Source organism: Myotis nattereri (genome assembly GCF_964212035.1).
Source record: "Myotis nattereri genome assembly, chromosome: 5".
Taxonomy (NCBI): Eukaryota; Metazoa; Chordata; class Mammalia; order Chiroptera; family Vespertilionidae; genus Myotis; species Myotis nattereri.
This window is the reverse complement of record NC_138080.1, coordinates 92,849,736-92,869,651: the sequence shown is the minus strand read 5'-3', so window position 1 is coordinate 92,869,651 and position 19,916 is coordinate 92,849,736. Positions and strand designations below refer to the sequence as shown.

The window sequence follows — 19,916 nt, the reverse complement described above, 5'->3', positions numbered from 1 at the left end:
CCTGTTCCAGGCAGGCTCCCCAGAAGCCCAGGCAGGGTTCTCCCCTCACCAGCTCCACCCCTCACAACCATCAGTTGTATCCCAGATGGGAGACCAGCCAGTATTGTGCCTTTTCAAGTTTTTATTTTTATACGTTTTTTTTGTATTAAAAAGAAAAGCATAATTACCACAAATTACAAAGGACTAAAGCAGACTAGAATAATGAATCACTTCAGCCTGGAAAGCAGATACTCTCAATAATATTAATGTTATAATACAAGCTCATTCAAGTATTTTACATTGTCCTTTTAAGTGATATCCTAGCACATGGTAGAGATAATGTACTATGAGCATAAGGTGGAACCTTCTCCGCAAAGCCAGGTGACATGTTTTCCTCTCCAGTGAGAAATGGGCTGTAAGTTCCTATCTTCTCTGCCGCTGCCGTCAACATGGCTGAAGGAGAGGGTGGCGCTGGGGCAAGTCCAGGGACCCTCCACACAGGAGGCACTATGGGGTCCCACTCAGGGGGGTGCCAGATGATCCAGACTGCTCTACCCAGGCTTTTGGCAAAATCCCCAACGCTGGTCGCCTTCCTGGCCCCTCTCCCCACTTCTAGGGCCTTCTGAGCAGCTTACTTTCTTTTCTAAAATCAATCACCAGGAAAGGGGGAAGGGAAGCTACAAATGAACAGAACAGAACACAACTTTGACATGGGGCTCAGCATCTTGATCTGAGCCCCAGGGTCCAGGCTGGGGCTCGGCCCGGCAGCCCCTCTCTGCTGGTAGTGCACCTGTTCCCAGGTTCAGGAGAGGGTGAGAAACCTGCCCCGAGCGGGGCTGACACACAAAGGGTGTGTTGGCATGGACCAATCCTGGAAGGATACAGGATGAACAGAAGGATCTGGGCAGGCTATTTTGTGTCTCAGATCTTGGATCCCCATGAGAGGATGGTGGGTGTGAAGTGGCAAGCCCTGATGGCCCCTGCCACTCCTGGCATGCTTGTCACAGATACATCGGTCCTAAATTCAAGTGTCTTCAGAAAGTGAAGATGTAAACTACTCTTTGCAACATCAACTCCTAACATGTTACAAAAAAAGAAAAAAAAAAGAAAAAGAAAGTAAAAAGAAAGAAAAAAAGTCTCCTTTCTCCCCATCCTCAGCCTATGTTGAGATGAAGTCCTCACCTCAAAGGGCCTTCCTCTTTCTGGGGTGTCTGTGGGGAGGGATCAGGGAGAAGATGGCAGCCAGCCCCTGGCCTGGGAATAAACTCTGATCAGAACAGCCTGTCCCCACACCCTCAAGGCGTCCTTGTGCCCCAAACCCAGCAGAGGACAAACACTGAGGTTTCTGTGGTGCTGGATACAGTACAGGGCTGCGCAACCTGAAGCAAAGGGGAGATACAGCAAAGGAGACCGGGGTGCAGGAGTCCAGTGTCTGGTACAACACAGGGTGGGCACCAGACAGGGCAGGGAAAGGCTGCAGATCCCGCCGTCAGAGCGGAGATCAGACACTCATCCGTGGCTTTTGAGACAACCGGGTCACAGGAACTGAGATGGGTTTCCCAACATACTAACCATTGGGAGGGCAGAGATGAGGGGGCAGGCCAAAAGCAACGACGTGCCCAAGATAGAGGCAAGCCTTGGGGTACTGTCCCCTACTCCTAACCTTTGGGCCCAACAGAAGGAGTTGAAAAAGAGGGCCAAGAAAGTGTCAGCAACTGAGCAACATTACCACAAACTTTTCAGTGCTGCCTGGTCCCCACTGGGGGTGGATGCATTGTCATCCCACACCCAACACAGCCCAGTCCATGTGGGTCAGTCCTTCATCACCCCCACCCCCCAAGCTCCAAATGCCTGTAGACTCCAGCCATTCCATTGTTTCACAGCCCAACCCAAGCAGTCAGTGGCTGGAGAAGTCAGGTATACTCTATGTCCACATATACCTTCCTGCCATGGGGCTTCTCCAACTGGCAGGGTTCTCCCCAGCCCTCTCAACTCCTCCTCGTCCCTCGTTCCCAGGCAGGGTCAATTGGAGGCTGGGCAGAGATGGCTTGCAGAGGGGAATGCAAGATGGGGAGACCCCACCAGACCCAAGGGAGGAGAACGGCATTTTTCTCCACCTTTTATGAGACAAAGCCTCCTTGAGTCTCAAAGACCTTTCAGGGCAACTTAAGAAACACTTCCAAGCCTCAGCTGCCAGGTGTTCACCTTTCCCCTCTGAAGTGGGAAGATGGTCAAGCTGAGGACCATCTTCCAGATCCAGGCCAACGCTCTTCTCCAACAGTTTGAAGCAAACTTGGCCTTGGGGTTCCAAGGGTAGAATGAAGGGTATCACAGCAGGGACAGGGCCTAGTGTGAGCAACAGCAAGCAGAGCGAGGACACGACAGTGGCAGCAGTAGACACAGGACGTCAGCTTCAAACGATGCGACAGCAGGGACACTCGGGCGTGGCTCTCCTCCGAGCCACCCCGACTCTCTCGCCTCCGAGGCAGGAGGCACTGTACATGCAATTCAGTCCAGAGGAAGAGTCTAGTCAATCCAGCCCAGGCACATCCAGAGAAGGTGAGAGCTCTGAGTGGACTCCACCGAGGAAAACAGGCATTTGGGTATTTCAGATTCCCGCTCCACAATAAGGCAATTTTTAAAAAAATATTATTTCAAAGAACAAAACAAAACAAATTCCAAGGGTAGGCGAAAAACATCACTTGCTGTGGATTAGGTGGGGGTTTTCTGATTTTCTTTTTTTGGTCTTTTATGGTCGGTTTTGTCTTTTTTTTTTTTTTTTTTTTCCTTCTTCCCCAAGGATGATAAGGTCAGAGAAAAATAAAATAAATCATCTTTCAATAGTCTTTTCTGGTATGAGCAGCGTCTCTCTGGGCTGGGGAGTAAGGGGTATGGGAAGAGGGGAGTGAGGAGAGGCCAAAACCTCCCCCACCTCCACTTTTAGATCCTTTGGTTTCCTTCTCCCGGAAGATGGCGGAAGGGCACGGGGCAGTAGGGGAACATGATGATGGCAAGCCCCAGATGATAAAGGGGCCAGTGCTCATGGGGCCCAGGGCGCTGCACAGCCTTCCATGGAACAGTGCTGGGCAATGGGGCCCACAGGGCCTTCTTGTGGGCTGCATAGTTGGCTTGAGGGGGAGCAGGAGGCTGTGGGATGGGGGCTAGGGTTGCGGCCTATCCGCCGTGGGCAGGGCTAGAGTGATTTTGGTAATCCAAATGAACTATCAATAATTTAAAACTTGATATATATATGTATGTATATATATATATATATATATATATATAAAATCTCCCCTGTTCCCTCCCCCCTTAGAAGCTAGGATGTGAAGAAGTCATGGAGAGAGGAGGGGGAAGGGAATGTGTGGAGGCTCCTGCCCAGGGTACCTCTGATAGCCCAAAGGTGTACACATTGCTACTCAGCACAAAGGCCCATCCTAATGACTAGAGGCCTGTCCCTTCTCTGTCCCCTCTCCTGGGACTGGGTGGACTCTTGCCCATGGACTCTTGCCCATCCCCCTTCCCCCAAAGCCCCCAGGGCCAAGGGGTTTTCACTTTCCCAAAGTCAGTGTGCTGAGTGCTGGGTTGTCCATTTGGCATCTTCCCGGGTGGGCGGGCCAGCAGGTGGGGTGGGGGATTGGCTGATCACGGTAGTGGGCCTGCTGGAAGACTGGGAGGGGCACCGCTTCCTGCCCTCACCGCCACCACCTCCTGCTGCCACTGGGTGTCGCTTGTGGTTGCCCTCTTCACCCATGGGGGGCTGTAACAGAGGAGGGAATCACAGGTGATTAGGAGGCACCATCCATCCTGCCAGGGCTATACAGGCCACTCCTATTTCCACCTCCAAATGTTATGCAGATAATGAACAGGTTTAACCCTAAAAATGAATTACCAGTTTTACTGAGAATGTCTCCATGCTAGGATGCCAGCACCATGCTATTTTATGCACTTTGTCATGCGGTCTGCACCACCCTTGGATGCAGACATGGGTGCAGATCATCGATACTGTTGAAGAGGAAACTGAAGCACAGAAAAATAATTTGCCCAGGGTCCCACAGCTGGTCATCAGTGAAGACAAAATATGGACTGGACCCATGTACTGCTGAGGCCCAGGCTTTTATCCACAGGAGTCACTGTCCTGGTTATGGGAAGGGATCACTGCTCAGGAGATGACACATGGAATGAGGCATGCAACAGGCTGAGACGTCTCCGCTCAGAAGCCCCAGAGGCTCCTGGGGACTGCCTCGTCCAACACATAGTAAGCACTCAATCAATGGTAATTTTAAAAATAAAATATAAACTATTATTGCTCTTTACTTATATTTGCATTTTTCCTAAAAGGTTTTTTTTTGATTTTTTTTTTTAAATTTATGGCTTAAAGTATTACAAAGGGTATTACATATGTGTCCAAAAGGTTTTAATAGAATAAGATAACTGGCTTATCCCTACTACATTATTAACAATTTGGAGGAAAAAGTCTTTCACTCATTGCTGGAGTCCCTGAAGCACCTTGCACAGAGACATTGAATTAACTCCAACTACCACTGTCATTGAAAAACCTAGTAGCGATAACCCTGATCCACCACTGGATGTCACTGTTGATTTAGTGCTCCAAGAAGACAGGCGCTCTGGCCCATGTGGCTCAGATAGTTGGAGCACTCTTCCTACACATTGAAAGGTGGTGGGTTTGATCCCAGTTTGGGAAGGCAACCAATCAATATTTCTCTTTCACATCCATGTTTCTCTCTAAATAAATAAACAGGGGAGCTGGGGTGGGAGCAGAGAAAAAATTGAACATAATTAATAAATTACTGGGGTTAGAAACAGCCTCTTCCAGAATGAGCAAAACCATTTTTACCTTGGATACCCATCCCAATCAACTAGAACACAGTAACAAGGAGGGTTGTGAGATAAAAGGGGAAGAGCATTATGACAGTTTAGCCATTTCTATCATGGGAAGAGGAGGGAGTAGCAACCATAGCCCCTTCCAATTAGCCCTCACTGTCCACTTCTCACCCTTGGTTTTACAGAGGAAGACACGAGGCCCAAACTGGGCGGGTTGTATCCCTGGGCTGGTAGTACAACTGGAGCAAGAACCCAGGTTCCCTGACCTCCGTCCAATGGTCTTTCCAGGACAACCCAGAACGAGAGAGAGACTTGTACTCACATCCACTCGGAAGTCTTCGAGACGTCGGAATTTGCCGAGGTATTCTTGAAGTTTGGGGTCAATGTCCAAATTTTTGGCTTTGGAATATTTCAAGAAGGCCCAGAATTTCTCCAGCCCATAGAGCTGACCTGTGGGAAAAGAGGAGAAAGGTAGAGAGAAGCTGGGCTGGTGTGGTGAGAGGCTCGGGGGAGAGTGAAGTGTGATGCGACAGACAGACCCAGGTCAAACTGGGGAGTGAGGGGAAGAACGCCTAGATAACCAGGGCTCCCAGAGCTCCAACTCTGGCTCTCACCGGCTTCATAGTCTTTCACGGTTTCCTCCTGAAAATCCTTGAATATGTCCAGCCGGAACTTCTTTTCCAGGCCATAACTGTAGTATCGGAAAAGGCACTCCAAACCATATCTATAGGAAAACACAAATCAGTGAAATCAGGACTCAGTTTCTTCATCTTCAAATAGGGAAATGAACCCTCATAATAGATGAACTGTGGAAGAGTTTGAACACAATGGATTATCAAGGAAACAGTGAATTCTTGCTAGTCTCAGTGGCTCCAACATTAAATCTTTACAGTCTGCCAGGGGTCAGCAAACTCTGGCCAAATGAATAGCAGTTCCCAACTGTACCCTTTGTTTATTCCGATTCATTTGTGGAAATGTCACTGCCTGCTTTCTTCTGTAACAGCAGAGCTGCGTAGTTGCAGCTGAGATCACGAAGCATCAAATATTTATTGTCTGTCCCCTTACAGGAAAAGCTTGCCAATACCTGGGATACACTTTCTGCAAAGCTATCTGTTCATTTATCTGTCTTAGGTATTCCAATTGTAGGAACATGTCAGGGAAATGGCCAAAGATGCAGATTCAGATTTTACAGATATATCAAAGCTGTTCATAGCAGAATTATTCAACAAAATCTAAATGTCTAATAATAGAGAAGTGGTTAAGAAAAACATGATAAATCTGTTCAACAGAATAATATAAGCTATTAAAAATTACATGTAAATATTCACTCATGATACTGAAAAATGCTTATGAGATATTATCAAGTGAAAAATACACATTTCAAAGTGTTATATGTAGAATGAACCCATTTTTGTAAACAAATATGTCAATTTTACATCTACATATGCACACAAAGTTAGAAGGACACACACTTAAATATATTAACACTTGTTATCTTTGGGAGTTGAAACTTTTCAAGTGATCATATCTATATTTTCTAAGCTTTCAGGCAAAAACACATAACTTCTGTAAGAAGGCCAAAAAGTCAATTCTTTTAACATGGAAAAATGCTCATGCTTGTAAATGATAAGAAAGACACAAGAAGGCATTCACAGGATGATCTAAAAGACATGAAATATGGCAGAGCTTTAACACTGGACTGAATCATGTTTTCCACCAGATTCTTTAAGCATTTCTGTCCTCCTCAAATTGCTTAGAGAACACATTTTACTTGGGAAAAAGAGAGAAGAGTCTGAAAAGTTTTTTAAATAGTAAAACATTGAAAACAATGTAAGAATCTGTTAGTAGGAGACTGTTAAATCAATTACAGTACATTCATTCAATGTAACATAACACTATACAAACTATAAAAGGAATAAGAATGTTATTTATGGATGGATATGGAATGATCTTCAAAATATAGCATTAAGTAGAAAATCAAGGTGCAAGAGCATATATAATAGAGGCCACCTTCTGTGTAAACAAAGGGGGTAGGAGACACTGCATAGGTTCTTGCTTACATGGGCAGAATATTTTCAGAAAGAACCCGCAAGATTCTAACAATACTGGTTCACTCTGGGAAAATGAAATAGATGGCAGGAGAAAGTGGTAAGGAGACTTCTCACTATATAATCTTTGAACTCTCTGAATTCTGAACCATGTGAATATATTGCTCATTCAAAATATTTTAAATAAAGAATATGAAGTATATATACAAGAGATCTCCAGGTACAGTTCTGGAAGCAGACCCACCAGGGACCCCTAACCACCTGCCAAGCACCAGCCAGAGCCCCACCCCAATCCCGCTCACCTGTAGCCTTCTTTGGCATCCTCCAGAGACAGCTGCTTGAACTCCTCATACATCTTTTTGTTAAAGTGATCTCGGAGGAAGAAGGACCAAAATCGAAAGAGAGTGTTCATCTCCTGAGACTGGCCAATGCCCAAGCGTTTCCGCTCTGATGGGGGGGAAAAGAAGGAAAGACGTGTCAGGACCAGGCTGCAGGTGCCTCAGAGGACAAATGGATCTCCAAGCTTAAGGACCTTGCTCACACTGCCCCTCAGTCTTTCAGAAGATATTTATGGAGCACTAACTACTCTGGGTCAGGCCCTGCTGCTAGACTCTGGTTCTGGGCCTCACTGCTTCTGAACCAGGTCATCCTGGTCTAGCTCTTCATCTCAAAAGGTATTGCGCTCAAGTGTAGTTAGAACAAAGGCGTGAACAAATCATTTGTACATGCCAACAAGTTATATTCTTTATATTTATTACCAATTATTATTTCAGGAGTCCTACAATATTAACAAGTACAAAGTAGTAACAATAAAAAACAGTATACAACACCAAAGCACAAGCAACTAAAGGGAAAAAATAGATAAAGATTCTGCATAGACAATTTTCCAAAGAAGATATAAACATGGCCAACATGAAAACTATTCAACACCATTAGCTATCTGGGAAATGCCTATCAAAGCCACAAGGAATCATCACTTTATATCTACCAGGATGGCTATGATAAAGACAGACAATAACAAGTGTTGGGGGGACATGGAGAAATTCCTGTTAGGAAAATAAAACGGTGCCGACACTTTGAAAACAATCTTGCAGTTCCTCAAAAGGTTAAACACAGAATTACCATAAGACCCCGCAATTCCACTCTTCCACACAAATGAAAACCTACATCTACACAAAAACTTGTGTATGAATGTTCAAAGCAACATTTTTCATGATAGACGAAAAGTGGAAACACAAATGCCCATCAATTACGGTTAAACAAAACGTGCTATATCCATATAATGGAATGTTATTTGGCAATGAAAAGAAATGAAGTATCGATACATGCTACACCATAGAGGAACCTTGAAAATACTGTACAATTCCATTATTGCAAAAAAATGTACAGACAAAGAGTAGATTGGTGGTTGTATAAGCCTGGGAGGAGGTAGGGGATGGGAGTGACTGGTAATGGGCAGGGTTTCTTTTTATGGGAATGAAAATGTTCTGGTGATTGCATTGTACATTTTAAATAGGTGAATTGTGTGGTATGTAAATTATATCTCAATAAAGCAGATATTACACACACACATGCGTGCAGAGGAAGAGTGAAGAACCAAGCATTTAGCAGCCATTTTTTACTGAATGAAAAGGGGTCGGATGAGGTAATAATTACAATATTACGATTGGTTTTGAGCACTTTACAGCTAACCTGACAGAAACCTACAGTTAAAAGGTACCTCATTTCTGTTATAAAAAGAAACTCATGAGAGCACCTAGAGCACGTCTTTCCTTAGACTATTGTCTAGACCAGGGGTGGGCAAACTTTTTGACTCAAGGGCCACAGTGGGTTCTTAAACTGGACTGGAGGGCCGGAACAAAAGCATGGATGGAGTGTTTGTGTGAACTAATACAAATTCAAAGTAAACATCATTACATAAAAGGGTATGGTCTTTTTTTTTTTTTTTTTTTAAATTTTATTCATTTCAGACGGGCTGGATCTGGCCCGCGGGCCATAGTTTGCCCACGGCTGGTCTAGACTCTCAAGGAAGGTTAGCAAACTTTCTTCTGTGAAGAGTCACAGAGTAAATATTTTAGGCACTGCAAGCCACAAATGGGTTCCGTTCTATCATAAATTCTTCCCCCCCACCCCCCAACCCCCTTAAAAATGTAAAAACTATTCTTAGCTCAAGGGCTATACAGAAATAGGCTGCTGGCTGGATTTGGCCCACACCATCATCAGACAACCTGTTCTCAGGAATATATGCTGCCTCACACATACCTTTGGAGATAGACAGTGGACCACACTGGACAATGGCTGAGTTGGTAGTCTTACCAGAAATAGGAAAACTCAATAGTTTTTATATCAATAGAGGAAGATCAAGGAGCAGGCATGTTCTGAGTACCAGATTCTTTTAGGTTCCTATATTCCGAAACTACCCTGCCTGAGTCTATTTCATTCCTTCTTGCTATAATGTCACCCGCTTCTTGTTTTGAGATCAGAGGAAATAGTCACCTAGTCCAGCGGTTGCCAACCTTTCGGACCTCATGGACCACCGGTTGGTGACCACTGACCTAGTCCATCTGGGTTCTAAAAAGCAGCCCCAGAGGCTCAGCCCCTTCCCTGTGTTTCTTACCATTAAGGCAGCGCCTACGATACTTGTGGTAGACGTGTTGTGTGAAGCCATTTTCCTTGAGCAGCTCATGGGAAGGATGCTGAAACTTGGGTAGCGACTGAGGGGTGCAGCCATAGCTGCCAACCGTAGGCGTCCCTTCTGAGGGGCTGGAGCTACAGAGGCCACAAAAGAGACAGTGTCATCAGGTTCCCCGGAGCAGCTGGCCATCAGGTTAGCAGGAACCCTTCTAGTTTCTTCCTTCAGCCAAGATCCAGCCTCTCACAGGGCAACAAACTAGGAGGCCCAGGTACTGTGTTAAGGCCCTTGACTTATAATAGATAGATGACTTGCTCTTTGTTATTGACCTTCAGAGTTTTACAAAGAGGTCACTTAGGTTCATAGAGACTGGGACACTCATCCTAGGTCATGAAGCTATTTAAAGGTTGAGATCTGCACATTGCCCAAACCCGAGCCTTTATTTAACCATTTATTTATCCTGAATTAACATTTACCCTTCCCTGAATGAGCTGTAATGGGTTAATCCACCTATATTTTTTGAAAACCATGTTTATTTTTGGTCCTGTACCATCTTTGCAGGAAATAAGAGTACACGTCAGGCCAAAACCGGTTTGGCTCAGTGGATAGAGCGTCGCCCTGCGGACTGAAAGGTCCCAGGTTCGATTCCGGTCAAGGGCATGTACCTGGGTTGCGGGCACATCCCCAGTAGGAGATGTGCAGGAGGCAGCTGATCGATGTTTCTCTCTCATCGATGTTTCTAACTCTCTATCTCTCTCCTTTCCTCTCTGTAAAAAATCAATAAAATATATTTAAAAAAAAAAAAAAGTACACATCAGTAGCTCTCAAACCTTGCTTTGGAACAGAGAATACTGGGGCTATTTTACTAAAAATAAATAAAAAGGAACCTGGGCCCTAACCCCATCCGGGTCCAGGAACCTGTATTTTTATTCAACTACCTGGCTACCCTGAGGTAGGCAGCAAATATTCTCGTTTGAAGACATCTCAAGTGCCCTCCCAGAGCCTGGTCCCAGGCAGTGACGCCGCTGCTTTAGAGAGGCTTCCTCTTCCCAGGCCCTGGATGAAGCTTTCTAGACGACTCATGTGTTTTTTACTTAGAGGTTCTATCTTCTTGGTCCCATTGATTTTATGGCTCTTCCACCCACCTCAACCTGGCCTCTCCTCCCCACAGCCCCGCACCTGATGGAAGAAGTCCGGGGCCTGTGCTCTCGGGAATCCATCACCCAGCCCACATGACTCTCCAAGGGTGGGTTGGAGCTGTGTCTTGTCTTCCTTTTCCGAGGCATCTGTAAAGGTCAGTCCAGGAACTTGTTATTTATTGTATTCATACAAATGTGAGGAGCATCAAGCGTTTTGTAGGATTAAGATTGCCCTCATATGTGTGTGTCATCACACAGTTTACAAATCATTTTCAAATTTATTGTCTCACAATGTCCACAGCTAGGAGCTGATATGCTTATTTCACGAAAGAAGAAGTTGAGGCTTGGGAGCGAAGTGATTTGCCCAAGGACCTGCACCTGGTCAGTCCCCCTTGGGTCTTATCACGGGTCCATGGGGCCACCACTCCCATAGAGTTCATTTTGTAGATGTGGTCACTCAGCCCCAGGGTGGACCCACCAGCCTAAGAACACAGAGCAGGGTACTTTCTTGGTCTAGACAAGGCTGGAGAGAGAAGCAAAGCACTGGGACGCCGTAAAGTGAGTCTAAGACTCCTAGCAGCCAGGCAGGAGCACCTCACCTTGGCATCTAGGGTCCGTCCTTCCTTCACCACTGGGTAAAACCGTGACGTCTGGCTTGAATCTTTGAGCTGCGGTGTCCGGGGAGTGCGGGGGGTCCTGGCATTGCGGTAGTTTGGCGACTCTGGGACAGTGGTTGGTAGAGAGCGGGCAATGGTAGAAGGCTCGGGAGCACCAAACAACTTGTTGGCCAGGGCATCAGTGGGAACTGCAGAGGCAGAGCGGGGTCAGCAAGCAGGGATAGGCCGTGACTATCTAGACCCTCCAACCCAGGCCAGGGATCCCAGTGTCACCCCTCACCTTGTTGGAATCGGGGTGGCCCGGGAGGGACCTCCTGGTTGGGATCCACAGGGGGCTCAGGGGTTAGTGTGTCAAACTGCTCCCGGCTGATCATGTTGACTTTCTTGAAGTTCTCGACTTCTTGCTGCAGAGGATACAAGATGGGTGGGGAAAGATGTCAGTAAGAGGACTGCCCTAGCCTGTTTAGGAATCAAGATGTACAGGAAGCTGGAGAGGACAGCTCCCACGTCCACATACGTGGAATTCTGGTCCCCAGGCTCTCAGCTGCCCCCTCAACCCCAGTTACCTGGGCACAAGTGTGCTAACCCAGAAGGGGCTAGTACTTGCCCAGCGCTATGTGCAACAAGACAGATCAGTACTCCAGCTCCCCAGGAACTAAATGCAGACTCCCCCGAATCTCTTCCTGCTACTCTCCCCTCACCTCCATTAAACATGCTGCTACTCACCACATGGGCTCACCAAAGGCCCACCCACCTCCACATATATCCACTCTGTAAAAACTACAACAGAGGTGTTGATTATTTCCAAGCAGCAATGATTTTAAAAAGATCTATCTTTTTTCCATCTTCCAATTCAAAGTAAGCTCCTTAAAAGGCTTTTAAACTTTTACAACTGCCTAAATACTTAAGAATAAAAACAACAACCTAGTACTTATTCTAGTTCCCACAAAAGTGTCTAGCTGACTGTTATGACATTAAATATGGATGTTCAGGTGGCACAGTAACCATCCCACACATTAGCAGAGTTTACACAGTGTTTAACATCTCTTTTTGCTGTCAATGTCCCAGTCAGGAGCCAATTATCACCTCCTTTCATATCGAGGTTCTATGCCCAGGGTCACACAGCTAATTAGCTTTCTTTCCCCTCCATTAGTTATTGGCACCCAGGCCCCACCCACACTGCTACATTCAAACTTACCTTGATCTGGGAGTACTCAGGTTCGAACTTTGAAGCCCACAGGTCCTGCTCATAGTAGTTGAGTCCATCGTTAATGATCTTGGCCAGCTCAGCGCTCATCTTGGCACGGGAGGTGTGGTTGCCTGTGCGATCCCCCCCTGGGTGCCGGCGCATGTATGGTGGCGTCTGAGTGACAATGAGGATCTTGTTGACATCCCGGTCATCAATTTCATAGTCAGAATCCTCATCAGACCAGGCAGTAAAGGTGTTCTTCCGTCCATCCATCTGCTCCATCTCCTCGTCAAACAGGAAATCCAGTTCCTCTTGCTCATCCTGATCCTTGGACATCAGCTGCTGAGAGGGCAGCTGCTGAGGCACAGAGGTCTGGTGGACTAACCTGGGCTCCTCTGACTTCTACCATGGGAACAAACCAAGAGGAAAGAGTCACCAGGGTGTTGGTCCCTGAACCAAAGAGGGTAGGAGAGTGGGGAGGTAGAAGGAGCAAAAGTCTGCTCCTGGAAAGGGGAACAGCAATTTCAGTCTGAGAGTGAAACACTTCTCTAACAGCGGACTCAATCTGTACTATTCACATATTGCTTTACTATTTCTACAGCAGTCGAATCCCTCCTTCATGTGAAGATGTGGAAGGGAAACTACAGCCCTGAGATATTAAACAAGAGTCCCAAAGTCACTGGCCATCAATGACAGGAGACCTGTGTTCTAGTCCATAGACTCTAACTCTATATCCAGGCTATGAATCTTCCCTCTTCTGAGGGTCTAGGGGGCTTATACGGGTGCAATGAGGGAAAATTCAGGGAAAAGCACTTAAAATGCAGCCCCAGGGATTAAGACAGGGCAAAAACAACAGCAAGCATCAAGAAACTTGGAATACTGCTGCCAGAAGCTGCATGATCTCCTCCGGTAAAGAATGCTACTCAGAACACATGCAGCTAGGATTATCCTGAAGGGCAGTCACCAATGACAATGCAAACAGCCACATACATGAACCTCCTGCAGATACTGGTGACAGCTCATATTATACCTTGAGCCCCCTACCCCCCCCCCCCCCCCCCACAGCTTGCCTGACAGCCCTTTATAGCTCAGAGTCCCATGTGATATCCCTCCAAGCACTCCAACCCGGCTCCTAGGACCCAGGGTGAAGGACAGGCCTCACCCACCTTGGGCCGTGCTGGGGAGGGCCGAGGCCTCTTCTTCACTTCAATCCAGTTCTCGGAATCTAGGTCAGGCAGGCTGGCAGACAGGCCCTTGGGCAGTGTCTTTAGGTTGCTGACCTCCTCCGTTTTGGTTGGCACTGGGGTGACTGCACGAGGAGAGCCAGGCGCCGACTCTAAAGGGTGGAAAGGTAAGGTCCTCATCCCTCCAGTCCTCCTCCTGATGACAGCCCTGAGGACTGCTGGCCAGAGGACAAGGGTAAGGGGAGGCACCCGTATGCCCGAAGGGTGCATACCTGTCTCCTTCTGGTAGTGCTGGCGGGGCACAAACTCAGGGCAGTTGAGAAGCTGGGAGAAATCAGTCTGGGAATAATCCACTATTGGGGGACCAGGAAGAGGCCATTTCTCGGGCTCCTCCCTCCTGCGGACTTTCTCATCAACAATCTCCACCACCTTGCTGTCTTTTAGGGCCTGCAGGGGAGAAAAAGAGAGAGGATGCAGAGGAAAGACTTGGATAGATGGCTGGGCCCCCACGAGCTCAGGTATGAGTCCAGTGCTGGTAGGTGTATTAAAGCACTGGCCCCATCTCCCATGCCTGGTAGACAAGTGAGATGTTCAAACTCGTAGGAGGCACGAACATGAAAAACACAGCTGCCATTCTACATCCAGTAATCTGCCCCAGAGAAATGCTTGCACAAACAGGTGACAATATGTATAAGGTACACATAAAAAGCCATTCATACCAACATTGTGTGTAATAGGAAAAAATGTGGAAACTTCCTAACTTGCCACCATATAGGCAATTTAAATAAATTATGGCTCATTCACTCAAGGGAACATTACTCAGTAAAAACAGCTTCACATGTGCTAAGGTGGAAAGAGCCACAAAAAAACAGGTCTAGGTCACTGAGTAAAAGATCCTACTGGTGCTTAAGTAAAAACATACAAATACAAATTTTTCTAGGATTCATAGGTCAACTTTTACAGGTGTTTGTCTCTAGGAAAAATGGTCAAGAGTAGAGAGGGGAAGAGGTTTCTTTCTTTTTTTTTTTTTTTTAATTGTTTTATTGCTTAAAGTGTTACAGAGAGTATTACATATGTCTCCTTTTTCTCCCCCCACCCTGACAATCCCCTGGCTTCCCCTACCCCACAGTGTCTTATGTCCATTGGTTATGCTTATAAAGAGTTTTCTTTTAAAAACCTTTTAAATGGGCGAGGAAAACATTTCAACATGTCACAACATCCTCTGTTGCTGAGGTTGGGGAAAGAGATAACTCTCACATATGGCTGATGAGAATGCAAAAGGCCCAACCCCTGGAAAGAGAATTAGGCAATAGCTAGCAAAATTACATATGCATTTGCCCTTGCGTACAGCCATTCTTCTAGAAATTTATACCAAAGACACACTGGCAAAACTATGAAAAGATACATATCCAACTATGAAAAGGATAGGGGAGTATCTTCCTTTTTATTCTATACCACTATGCTCTTAGATATAGTAAGTAAAAACATAAAACAAGTAGAGAAATACATGTGTTAGATGTTACCACTCATCTGAGAAAGAGGAATGAGACAAATACATATGGAAGCATGTGCTTATTTTTTAATAGAAGGATTCAAACAGGTTACCTACAGGGTAACAAATGAAGATGGACCACAGAATTTGACTATCAGCATTTTGCAATCCCCAGTGAAGTAACAGGCAATGATGATCATTAGAAACTTCTAATGATCACAAGAGGGAAAATCAAATTATCTCTACATTTAAATTCTCGATTGACAAGGGGGGACGACCCAAACCTGAATCTGATCAGGCCTCTAGATCACCAATTTATAAAAAATTTGGAGTATAAAACACGTTAAATGACTACAGTGTCCTATAAGATATACAACCCATTTTATTCAAATAAATTACAAGGAAAAACAGGGGGGAGGGGAAACTTAAGAGAACACATGGGTCTCATAAACTACTGAAAGGAAAAAATTAATCCTCACCCAAGGATCTCTTTTCCATTGATTTTTAGAGTGTGGGAGGGAGGGAGGGAGGGAGGGAGGGAGGGAGAGAAACATAAATTTGAGACAGATACATCAATTGGTTGTCTCCTGCAAGAGCCTGGGGGGGGGGGGGTAATTGAATCTGCAACCAAGGTGCATGCTCTTAACCAGCAATCACACCCAAGACCCTTTGTGCTTGAGCTGACGTTCTAACCATTGAACAACGCCAACTAAAGCAAGAAATTTTTTTTATCTAGTGGAGCAGATTTGCAACTGACCAAGTATTTGATGACCTTAAGGAATTTTAATGCTTTTACATGGGATGATACCGTGGTCTTTATCTTTTAGAGGCAGGTACTGAAACATGGATGAAATGTCATGTTACCTAATACTTTCTTCAAAGTAATCTGGGAGAGGAAACAAATTGGGGGGTTGAGGGAGTAAGATTGGCCATGAGTTGCAAATTGCTGAGGCTGGGTGATGTGGGTTCATCATACCATCGTACACTTTTGAACCTGTTAGAAAATTCCCATAATAAAAGGGGGACGGAGGGAAGGCAGAGGCAAGGAGAGAAGCTGGGTAAGCCTTAGAACTTTAGCAGAAGTAATCAAATGGGGGTTCGTCCAAGGTTTCCTGCCTTGGCCCAAACTTCAGCTTTGCAAGTCAGGACTATCTCCACCCCTCACCCCCCTCCCCCACACACACCTTAGCCCCAGAAGACATACCGCAAAGATGAGTGAAATGTCAGTGGTAAGGGCCTGAACTCGGTGGAAGGAAGCAATAAGAGTGATGGGAAGGAAACCGTCAGCATCCATTTTCCGTCGCAGGAAGAAGTCGCGCTCTAAATTGTCCACGCTGAAGTAGTATTCACTAGGTGGAGGGAGAACAGGAATGATTGCTGCATTGTTGACAAATATGCCTTTCCTGTCCTGCTGCACACCCAGCGACCTCATGCAGCCTGACTTCCCTCTGGGACCCTGGTGTACATACAACGGTCTCACGAACTGGAAGAAATGTTGTTATCCTCTCCTGGCTCCCTAACCTTCCGTCAAACCATTCCTTCTGTCCTTCAGTCCCTTTGCATGCCTGGCAAACTCCCTTCTTCTCTGCTCCTGAAATACCTATCACATTCTACGTGCCATGATCTATTTCCTTGTATGGCTCCCTCACTAAACTGAGAGACAACACACTGCAGTGGCCAGGAGCAAGGGTTTTACAATCAGACAGAAATGGACTCAACTATGTGTCTTGTCACTTACTTAACTGAGACACTGGGCAAGGTACTGGGACTGTTTGCTCATCTATAAAATGGGGATAAAACCAGCTCAGAGGAATTAAGTTGACAATTGCAGGTTTAAATAAGAGAATGCCTGTCAAGCACTTAGCCTCACCGATACTGAGGACTTAGTGTTTGCTAGCATTCCAGCAGTACAGCCATTACAAAAGGATAGAGAAAGTAGTCTCAACATTTCTCTATTTGGTTAGTGGCCATTTGTAATTTTCTTAAGGTAAATATGGTACCACTCCTGTACTAAACAGTAACTTTATGAACAATTAGCTTAAGAGATGAGAGAAAGTTACCTTTCTTAGCTCTAGCCAGGGCAGCAACGGAAGGAAGGGCCTGTCCAGTCCTACTCTGCCCAGCTGCCAAACTCAGGCAGCCCCCAAACCCTCCCCATCTCATCTCTCCAGAAAGAAGGCTCCATCCACTCACATCTGGCGCTTGATGTAGTCCTTGAGCAGCTCCTGGTCCACACTGTACAGCTCAGTGCTGCTGACATTGTCAAAGTAGTAGGTGATGTTGTTCATATACTTCGGGGTTCGAGGACCCTCTGCACCATCAAACTTTCGGTAGCTGAACTGGTAGTCAAAATGGGCTACAGGGAAAATTGGTGCCATAAGGGATAGGCAATCCCAGCCAACTGCCCCTGCCACACTCCCTGGGACATCCCGGAGCCCAAAGGGGCCTCACGTACTTCGAATGCCACCCCGTCCACGTCCGCGGCCACGACCACGCCCCCGTCCACGGCCGCGGAAGGAAGCCCGTGCCCCACCAGCCCCATCACTCTTCACACTCGATGTCTCATCCTGGTCGGGCCAGGCAGGCTCCGGTTTGATCTCTGGTTGCCAGGCTGAGGTGGGGGGGGCCACAGGCACAGACACGTAGGTGGCAGGCTCAGACCCTGTAAAGAGAGAGGGCTTTGGGTCAGGCCTGAAGGTGACCACCAAGACCAGGCCCTCCATAGTAAGCGACATATACCTTTGATCTCCCCACGGTTGGCAGGTGTGTGTCGTGGCTCTGGTGGGCGAGCAGGGCGCGAAACCAGTTTCTCTCTCGACACTTCAGTCTTCATGTCTATTTGCAATGGGACCCACTTGTGTTTGTTCCCTGGAAGATGGCACAGGCACAGGAGAAGGGCTTGGAGGAGGTCTCTCCCAGCTATCCTTACCCCCAACTTTCTTCTCCTGTCCAGGGCTTCAGGCCTGAATCACAATCTGGTGACCTTGGGCAAATTCCTTTCCCATGCTGGACCTCACTTTGATGGACACTCCTGGGTGACTCTCAACATCGATTTCTCCATGGTTCAAGAAACCCCCTTCTGGAGTCAGACACATGGTTGCCCAGAACCAAGACTGCACTTTCCAGGCTTCCTTACACTTGTGCCAAAGTTCTGGCTAGGAGAGCTCAGTAAAAGTAGTCAATTCCAGGTTGAGTCCCTAAAAGGGAGACACTTTTCCTGTTCCCCTTCCTGCTAGCTGGAGAGGGTAATAGCGAACCGTCCTGGATGAGAAGTGCCAACACACCACAGCAAGATAAAAAGGAATTGGAGTTGCCATTCTGGGCCTGGCCTACTTACACTGAGGTGTCAGGTGAAAGAAACTTTCGTCGTGTTTAATCACTGTTACTTTGAATCTCTATTAGAGCAGCCGAACTTATGCTCTAACTTTAGTTTCAGCCAGAGCAGAGCAAATCTTTCATGGGACAGCAACACACTAAGACACACAAGAAATACTGAGGCAGGGGCCTCACCTGTCTTGTGCACTGCTAGAGCCCCACGGCTCAGAAGAGGGCTTACCAAATGCTTGTTTAATAAGAGAAGGATCTGACAGACCGATGACTGAAGTGAAGACTGCTGGTCCAGAAGCCTAGACCAGCCAGGTTCCTAGGGACTCCTTGGGCCCCTGAAATTCCGTTGCCACTTCCAAGCGCTGCCCTGCCACCTTCTCCCAGGCCCCAATCCAAGTCACTCACCTTTCTTCTTCTGACCCCCTCGCTGGCAGTCCTCATCCCCATTCTTCTCCTCCCCTGATTCATCCGATTTGGTTTTTGGGCTCTCCTTACTATCGCTCCCTTCTCCTTTCTCCTGTTCCTTCATGTCCTTTTTGGGTGGCAGCTTACGGGCAGGCTGAGACTTGTGAGACTGTGGCTACAGCAGGAAATAAAGTAACCGGGAGGTGTGGTGAGTCTGCAGGTCTCTTAGGATGGATGGAAGGGAACCCCATCACTAGAAAGACAGGCAGAAGTAGCTGGAGCATGCGATGGCAGGTTGGGCTGGATGCATTCTAAAGGTCCTGTTTTCACGCCTGATGCTTTTATTGGGAAGCGTGGTCAAACAGGCAGGAGGTGGGAGACAACCTGTCTCTCTGGCTTCTTCAAGTCTAAGCGAAAGAGAACCTCTAGGACAAAAAGGCTGGGACTCACAGAAGCCAAATGTTTATTTACTCCCTGCAACAGGACCACATTCAGGTAGTTTGTGGGATGGAGGAGATGCTGGCCCTCGGCCTGTTAATACTAACCCTGTCTGCAAACTGAAGGCCAGCGGCCACCATCAGGGAGGGACCTAGACCGTCAGCCTAGAATGAAAGCCAGGGAAGGAGAGGACTGACCAGGAGCCCCTCCTCTGCTGAGACTAAAGAGAGCTATAAAGCTCCCCTAGAGGCGAATACCCGGTCAAAGTCCAACCACTCTGGCAACCCAAGCGTGATGGAGAACACCGGTTCTGGAATAATGCAGCACACCTCACTTCCAATCTGCGCTTGGCCATCAAAGGGTACCAATGAACCTCTCCCAGCCTTATGGTCTCATCTTGAACACGGGAATGATTAAAGCACCCACTTCGGAGTCACTGTGAGGGTTAGTTGAAATGATGAATAGACAGCAGTTGGCAGTCTATAATACACAGCCAGGGCTTAAATGATGACTCTTGGATAGCTCAGTGCTGCCCAAATTGTACCAACCATTCCTCTTAAGATAAGACCTGAAGCTCTGAGAGCTTGAAAAGCCAAATGTGTAAACGTAGACAGAGCTCCATCC

At 46.8% G+C, this 19,916-nt stretch overlaps 1 protein-coding gene across 1 annotated transcript in view; it reads right to left on the bottom strand.

Annotated features, from left to right (window-relative positions):
• Positions 1–3,384: 3,384 nt before the first annotated feature.
• Positions 3,385–19,916, bottom strand: part of LARP1 (La ribonucleoprotein 1, translational regulator) — a gene marked incomplete at its 5' end in the record, with an annotated part of 50,830 nt that continues 34,298 nt past the window's right edge. The window contains 17 exon segments of the mRNA XM_081091532.1: positions 3,385–3,550; positions 3,553–3,736; positions 5,144–5,271; positions 5,436–5,545; positions 7,172–7,316; positions 9,487–9,638; positions 10,681–10,787; positions 11,240–11,445; positions 11,538–11,661; positions 12,456–12,848; positions 13,613–13,782; positions 13,903–14,077; positions 16,327–16,471; positions 17,316–17,478; positions 17,578–17,784; positions 17,862–17,990; positions 18,855–19,029. Of these exon segments, the coding sequence (XP_080947658.1) occupies positions 3,528–3,550; positions 3,553–3,736; positions 5,144–5,271; positions 5,436–5,545; positions 7,172–7,316; positions 9,487–9,638; positions 10,681–10,787; positions 11,240–11,445; positions 11,538–11,661; positions 12,456–12,848; positions 13,613–13,782; positions 13,903–14,077; positions 16,327–16,471; positions 17,316–17,478; positions 17,578–17,784; positions 17,862–17,990; positions 18,855–19,029 (2,736 nt within the window). The 3' untranslated portion in view covers positions 3,385–3,527.